Source organism: Cryptomeria japonica, chromosome 7 (assembly GCF_030272615.1).
Source record: "Cryptomeria japonica chromosome 7, Sugi_1.0, whole genome shotgun sequence".
NCBI classification, from domain to species: domain Eukaryota; kingdom Viridiplantae; phylum Streptophyta; class Pinopsida; order Cupressales; family Cupressaceae; genus Cryptomeria; species Cryptomeria japonica.
Genome location: NC_081411.1, coordinates 631,665,427 through 631,673,757, shown reverse-complemented (window position 1 = coordinate 631,673,757; position 8,331 = coordinate 631,665,427). Strand labels below are relative to the sequence as shown.

Genomic DNA, 8,331 nt, shown 5'->3' with positions numbered 1-8,331 from the left:
AGGATACATCTTAAAACCCAAATAAATATGCTATAAGTTTTTTTTATCAAATTGCATGACAAATTTAAATAACATACATGATAGTGGGTATGTGCAGGATCACGAGGGGACAAAAAGTGGCGATATTCTAACTAAAGTCCTAATTGATAGGCTAATAAAAAATAATCTATAACTTTCAAATGGTATCACATTTTTTTAATCTGAAACATGTGTCACAATCTATGCTTCATATACTATAGGATTAAAAAACAAATTCATAAAGTTTTGACAAAGTTATGGTTGTTAGACATATGAGTTTTTTATATTTTAAAAGAACTGTAGTAAAAAATCATAATTAATTATTTATTTAAAAAAATACAAAAAAATGTGTCAAATCTAGATATGGGTCTTCTACTTGTATCTAAAATATTAAATTTTTTTTTTTTTTATTGTAGTTAAGGTTTTTTAGAGAAATACTCGCTTCTTATATTTTTCCTAAAATTTTCGTACTATTGGATTGAAATTTTTTATTTTTGTCAAATATGCTTTTTTTCTTTCTGAAAACAACTAGTATCTTAGAAACTACATTTAATTTTCTAGAAACTCTATTCTTACATTTTTTTTAATTAATTTTGGTAACTTATTCAATTTTTTACGTGAAGTTGCCTAACTCAGTTTTTTTATTTTCATGGCCTCTTAAGGGCCTATTAGGCCCACCATGATCCTTTATATACCCCAGTACGCATGTACAATTCCAAAACTAAGACACGTGAATGCACATATAACAATGGTACCACATATGTAGTCCATTTAGAGTCCACCCAAAAATGAGGTCTAATAAGTTAATTACAAAAAGTTGCGAGGAATAAAATTTTATTCATTTACATTTTTACAATATTATACAAAAAATAAAAATGAATCAACCTTTACTTGCATGATATCCTAAATCTCCATCCAAGATACTCAAATTCCCAATGGTGGTTCTATGTTGTGTTACCATTGTGGAATCCCAAGATTTACACATACCATGATACGAGATAGACATACTGGCCACAAGGACACACCAACAATAGAGTAAAAATGAATCAAACATAACATACAAGAGTCACTTCTAAATCAACATAAATAAGATCTAGGGCACCATTTCAAAAACTAAAAGGACAATATCATAGAAATAGATTTTAGGGAGATTAATTGCAATGGACTTAGGTAATTGCCAACCAAAATGTAAAACACTTCTCACAAAATTTATGGTTATACAACATACAACCATGTAAATTCATCCATAGGACAACATAAGATGAGGCACAAAAACCTTTCAGATAAACCTTAGAGAGCATAAAGCCTAGATCATAGTTTCATCACATTCCTCAATTGAATGTAACACACACACAAAAAAAAGATAAAAATGTTGGTTGAACAAAAAATTTGAACATGATCTTAAATTTTTTATTATTATATTCCATTAAGGAGTCATCAATTTTTTCATCTAAAATATCTTAAAACACATCAAAGATTCAAATTTTAATTTAAAAGTTGCTTTACAAAAAGCAAAAAATTTCTTTGAGCTCCATTAATAAAACCTTCAATTTTCAAGTTTTCATATTATAAAAATTCCAAAAAATAAGTAGCATTTGGTTTTTAAAATGAAAAACATCCGCAATATGAACTCAATTTCAATTTACGAGCTTTTAACGAAATCAGGCATTTTGAGAGAGTAAAATGAAAAAATAAATTTAAAATAATAATTAAATCCTACTCTTATTCCTATTTGATTTAAGTTCTATTGGGCATTTCTTGTTCTTCCTTAGGGGTGAAATTTAATTCAATAGAAGGATCATAAACAAAGAAAGAGAAATGAGCTAGTTACCTGAAATTTCATGGCAAAATAAAAAATGAAAAATTAATAAAACTCTGAGACAGATATCTTGACACAAGAAATCCACTTTCTTTTCATATCCCAACCAATCAAAAATCAATTTCTTTCCCATTTGATTTAGCCCAATTTTTTCATTTTGATTTTTTATCTTGAAGAGGGTTTCTGAGAGCCATTTCCTTGAAAATGGTTAATTACCTTGGTTGCTTGTTGTATATTTTTATGCTTTTATTTTTTTAATTTTTATTATATTCCCTTTTTTTAATTTGTATTTCATGTAATTGATTTAAAATATTAATTTGTAATATTTTATAGACATTTAAATAGATATTTAAATAAAAATATGCAAACCACATTTCAATAAATTTTTCCTAACCTAATTAACTTACAAATATTTTTCGTAATTGTAAAAATAAAATATTGGACAAAATTAAAATCTTTTAATCCATCAATACCATTCACGATCATCAAAAAAATTAAACTACCATTTAACTCGAGCATATACTAATATTTCAAAATTCTAATAGATTTTAGAATCTCCTCTAGTTTGGATCTAGGCTAGCAGAGGTCAACAAAAACACGTATCATACTCAAATCAAGTAAGATCATATATAATAATCAAACAACCTAGTCTGGTATCTCAAATTTAATCATTGTTGGGGAATGACTCAAACCTCCAAATTCAAGTGCAAAAATTCACTATGCCTACATATTGAACTCTCACGTAAAGTTTACTTGCTATGTGTACATGATAGTTGAAGAACAACTTAAATTTTCAATGGGTATATGATACATCATATAGGAAAGACATACATATTGTCATACAACCAACATATGTACATCATATAAGCATGGAAATGCAATCATCTAGTATCTCAAAGAACATAAAGTAAAATGCTCAACATATACACTTTAGGGCCAATAATAGGAAGGTGTTACATGGACACTCATCATATTACATATATAATGTACAATATACACACATATCTATCTATAGAATTTTGAATGTTTAGAACAACTTCCTACGACTACATTAGTACTCATTTTACTTTTGCATTATTAGTTGAAATGTATGGCTTGAACAAGGTGCAAGGGGAAAAAGAGTAAACTTCCACACCCTACATTACCAACCTTCATAGTTCTTCTTTGTGGAAACCATTTTTATTTTTTAAGCAATGAGTTGTATAGAACTATTATAATTACTATAATTTTGATCAATTTTATAGGATGACGTTAGCATTTTTAGATCAAGGGTTTGATAGAGATTCATGTTTTGACAAACCATAGAATTCCATGAATTTTGATAATTTCTAAATCAAATATCATAGTTATTTTTTAATATGTGGTCAATCTTAGGCACGATTTAGAGCCATGGTTCAAAAGTTATGATAAAATGTAAACCACTAAATTTTTTAAGGATGAGCATTTCTTATAAGATTGAAATCACATTTTAAGATTCAAGGCCACATTCAAAAAGAAATAAAAGAATAGGACAAAAATATTGACCTTGATTTAGGTTTTAACATATTTCTAGGTCTCATAATTCATGTTTGTCATATCATATATTTTCATATCTAATTTCAAATAATTAGTATTTCTTCTATATCATTCTCAAATTAGTCTATTTCCTTCCATCCTCAATATATATATACATTTCTATACATATACACTTAAATTTCAATTCTAAATCTATATATACTCTCTTCTCTAAGTAAATTAATTTTTAAATTGTTTAATCATTACATTTAACATACCTTAAATATTTTGGAAAGTTGTCAACAACATATTAAAAAAAACCATAGATATACTATTTTGCTGATTTTTGGACACAAAATATATATTGATTAGGATTAAAAAGAACATGGCATGTGGATCAGTTTTCTTTTTAATACACAGGAAAATCAGTTGGACTCTTTTATTATCTTTCAACTAAATCAACACTTTGATTCTTGTATCTATCATCGCCAATAATTGGTTCAAAGAGTTTGTTGCATTCTCAGATATAAATTGTAATTAAAGACCACTATAAACCTGCCTCTTCTCAGAAAAAAATGAATTAGATTGGGGGAGACAATTGGGGGAGACCACTATAAACCTGACTCAGTGAGATATACGACTCACACCATCGACCATTACTTGACAAACAATCAGTTGCTTCCGGTCGGGCAACTGACCATGCCCTAAGAAATTTCAAAATATTCGCAACAACAAATTATAATACTCAGCATAAAAGCAACGGTTTCCAACCAAGTGAATAAACGCTGCCATTAAAATCTATAGTAAGATCCAATTACGGGTTTTGTATTCCAATATGGGTCAAATACCTACATTCCTAAGTCTAAAGAAGAAGTCGAATCCCTAAAAAGAAGAAAGCAGAGAAAACACACCTCACAAAGATCCATCTTATACACTCTGCCACAGAACGAGTATAAGAAGGCTGATGTTTGACCTAATTGTGAAGAGTATGTTGTCTGTCTAAAGACATGAAAATGGAAGCATCTGTGCTGTGACTGAAATATGGTGGAGAGTTCCAAGTACTGCTGGGTCCACTCATCTCCACATAAAACAGATCATCAAGAGCTGGTATTGGAGATTCTTCTTCAAGTATTTGCAAAACTTGTCTCATGCCAAGCCTTCCTTCTGGCTGTGGATTAGAACAGAACAGCCCCAGTTTAAGTACTCTCTCCATCTCAGCTTCAACATATTCTCCCAAAAGATTCGGGTCGGCTGCATCCATGAGACTGCCATTGGCATGAAGCTCTCTCACCCAGTCCACCAAAACTACTTGAGAAAGTTGGAGAGAGGGATCGACAGGCCTCCTTCCGCATGCGACCTCCAACAAAAAGATACCAAAGCTGAAAACATCTGTGGCTGGGCTGGCCTTTCCTGTGTGTATGAGCTCCGGTGCAATGTACCCTAGCGTTCCGACTACTCGAGTGGTTTGCGAGTTTTCGTTATGCTCGTACAGACGGGCTAGTCCAAAATCCCCTAGCTTTCCATTGAGCTCCGAGTCCAGCAAAACGTTGCTGGACTTGATGTCTCTGTGCACTACACATTGCTCCCACTCTTCATGAAGATACAGCAGCCCAGCAGCAACATCCATGAGGACTCTGTACCTTTGATTCCATCCTAACACAATATTTGGGTTTCCGAATATCTTCTTGTCCAGGCTTCCGTTTGGCATGTAGTCATAAACTATGAATAGCTTTTTGCCCAGCCTGCAGAATCCTCTTATTTGCACAAGATTTCTATGTTGAAGGCGACCAAGACTGGACAACTCTGCTATGAATTCTTTCACCCCATCATAAGTTTCTCTAAGAATACATTTCACCGCTACTTGGAGGCCATTTGTTGGAAGTACTCCTTTGTAGACCTTACCGAAGCCTCCGGATCCCAAAAGTTCTTCGCCTCCAAAGCCCTTGGTTGCAATATGTAAGTCTTTGTAGTCTAACCTTTGAGGCCAGTATTCCTTCTCCCATTCTTCGATGATATCACTGTACCTGTTTCTCTTCATCCGAAAAACTGATGCTACAACAACTAATAGGATGAGGAGGACGCAAGCTGTACTTACGCCAGCTATTAGTGTAGAATTTGAGCTCTTCAATTTTCTCTGTGCAAAGGATGGAAGATTAGATGTATTCAGGAACGGGGCAGCTCCGTTTGTAGTAAAGCTCCACCCGAGGATATAAGTCCCATCAAAAACGGATCCCGTAGCAGCTGAGAAACCAACGTACATTTCTTCTTCAAAAATGTTGGACAGAGACATATTTTTTATGTGTATCAGTGGTTTTCCTGGGCGATTTAAACCAGCCTCTGTAATGGTAACATTGAGCTCGTTCAGAAGATTGTCGTAATCAATCCAAGCTTGAAGATTCTGTCCGCTTTTTAGATTCACATTTTGGAACTGGTTGTTGCCAATCCAGTAGCCCGCAGACTTTGAGTTTACAGACGTGAGGTCGTTGAGATCCACACCAACGTGATTGCCGTCGATGTCGAGAAATTCCTCGTTCTTTATCGTGTCGAACTCGACTGCAAACAGATGATTAGAGGCCTCTCCAACGCTTGAAAGATTGCTTAACAAGCCAAGATACTCAGCTCCTATCAATCCCTCTGGAAATCTGTGGGGCGTCATTATAAACGCCAGCCCATGACCGCTTAGGGTGTCTGAAGAAGGAACAACGCTAAACACAAAAGTTGTGCTGAAAGACAAAGCAGAATTCGGAGACCCACGATATTTCATACGCACATGGTCTCCATAAAAAGCACGGCCGACACTGTATTGGAATTTACCGTTCAGAGAGATGGCATTGGACTGCACTGAAGCATCCCCAAACAATTTAAGGGTCGATGCATTGAATTGGTTGAAGTGAAAGCTAAAATGGCCTTGGGCAGAAAGTAAGGAAGGGAGGAGGAACAGCATAAAGGCGATATTTGCGCTACCCATTGTCGAGCTCGAGGTCGACCTCGATTACCTGTTGCAACACCAAATATATAACCAAAATCAATCAACAAAAATTGAAACATTCCTCCTGGGTTTTGAAACTCAAATAGAGGTAGTAATACACTCAAGAAAAAGAAAATCTATTTAAGTAAACCCAGCTTACAGAATGGTTCAGACTTGCCGTTCCTGTCTTATAAAATATCTATGAATTTAGCGTGTTTTTCCTTCTCACCCCTCTAATAATGTTATCAGAAAATATCAAAATTTCTTTTGTTATTTGAATACCGAAGGCTATATAATGGATCCAATATAAAAGTTTTGATCGCTTGACACATAAAAGGGAAGAACGTTTACCCAAACCAGGGTAGAATAGAAACAAAAAGACAGGAAAATTGAAAGCTGTAGCCAGCTGCTCTGATTAGTGCGTCCTCCAATCAAGTTCTGGTCAATGGCCGAAGCGACTGGGCCAGATTTTATAGAAGGGTCTCAAATAACGGGGTAATGTTAGGTCCTCTTTTATTTTAATAACGGTAATAATGTTTTCAAACTGCTGAAATTATTTTATTAAATTTGAAAAGTAAAAGTTAAAATAAAGAAAATTATAGGAAAATAATTTTGATAAATTAGGGAGAAATTGAAACAAAATATATCTAGTTAAAATGTAACCTTAATTTTAGGAATATATACTCTAGAGAAACCAATGATAGGGGTCTATAAGGGGTTGCTAAAATTAGCTTTGGGAAAATGATAGCGGAAGACAGTTTTGAATGAAATGTAGCTTTCACTAGATTTAACAAAGTTACTCCACATCAATAAATGATTGAAGTATAATATGGACAAGATAATAAATGGAAAGTCAATTTTCAAATATTTAAGTATCATTGGGAGCAATGTTTTCTTTTATCATGGCATGAATTTTGTTGGGCCACTTGTGTTGTACCATCCATATTTTGAGCTTTTTGGAGAATAGACCAAGGTTTGCTAGCCTGTCCGCATTCTTAATCTCTTCCCTAAGTGTGTGTTGGATCCTTATGTGGCCAAAGGTGTCTAAGACACTTTGGCATTTGGTAATAAGGTCCATCAAACTCCAGCCTAGCTTAGCCATTCCTTGCAACATCATGATGGCATTTATGGAATCACCCTCAATTATAATTTTCTGGTAACCCCTGTCCTTGGTGATTGAAATGCCATAGAAATTAAAGCCACGACCACTTCCACCATGTTGGAATTTTGAGCACCTAGGTTTATTATGTAGGCAAACACCATGTTTCCACCAAGATATCTAAAGACCCCACCCTGACTTGCCTTAGTCGGGTTCCCTTTAGAAGACACATCAAAGTTTAATTTTAATCATTGCATGTTAGGGGGAGGGACACAATGTTACATGTTAAGATCATGATTGTGCACTATGAGTGTGCATTAAAATACATATGTGGTGCATAATGTATATAGGGTTGTTGGTAATAGTATGTTGTGTGATCTGTGGTATTGCTTAAATGACACATGATAGAAAGGACCATATATGAGACGAGTGATTTACAAGAGACATGCCATATTTCTAAGCACCATGCAATGGTGCTTGAAGCATGGTATTGCACAACATAGTTCTTAATGTTCTATATATGACATGTCATATAAAATGTTGTGTGTGAGACTACACATTATGATACCAATATCTAATAGCATATATGTTTGTGTGAGAATACATAAATTTTATTCCCTAGATAGATTCTTTACTTCCATAGATTATATTTGTTAATATAAATTTGATTAAAAACACTTTTAAAGTATGAATTTGAATACTAAACTTAAAAATTTCAAATTCTAAAATTTATTTTCCCTAACCACTTTATTAATTATTATAAATAAATTGAATATAGACTTTGTTGATTCATAAACATCTAATAATTATATTTACAAGAATCATTGGAAAATCACTGTAAAATCTATGAAGTAAATTAAAATTTTAATTTCTCAAATAGTATTTGAATTACAATAAGGTATGTCATCTTCAATCCATAAAATTATAGGAAAG

At 33.2% G+C, this 8,331-nt stretch overlaps 1 protein-coding gene across 2 annotated transcripts; it reads right to left on the bottom strand.

Annotated features, from left to right (window-relative positions):
* Positions 1–3,711: 3,711 nt before the first annotated feature.
* LOC131032602 (L-type lectin-domain containing receptor kinase SIT2-like) lies at positions 3,712–6,780 on the bottom strand. 2 transcript variants are annotated; one of them, XM_057963619.1, is made up of 2 exons: positions 6,651–6,780; positions 3,712–6,327 (listed from the first exon to the last, which is right to left on the bottom strand). In XM_057963619.1, the coding sequence occupies exon 2, from the start codon at positions 6,297–6,299 to the stop codon at positions 4,305–4,307; it is 1,995 nt and encodes a 664-aa protein (XP_057819602.1). In that variant the 5' UTR covers positions 6,300–6,327; positions 6,651–6,780; the 3' UTR covers positions 3,712–4,304. The 2 variants fall into 2 exon arrangements, with proteins under 2 accessions (XP_057819602.1, XP_057819601.1); XM_057963618.2 differs by lacking the exon at positions 6,651–6,780 and adding an exon at positions 6,460–6,615.
* Positions 6,781–8,331: the final 1,551 nt, after the last annotated feature.

What these genes read in the sequence shown, in the direction of transcription:
- LOC131032602 (XM_057963619.1), bottom strand. Translation starts at nt 6,299, where the DNA reads ATGGGTAGCGCAAATATCGCCTTTATGCTGTTCCTCCTCCCTTCCTTA.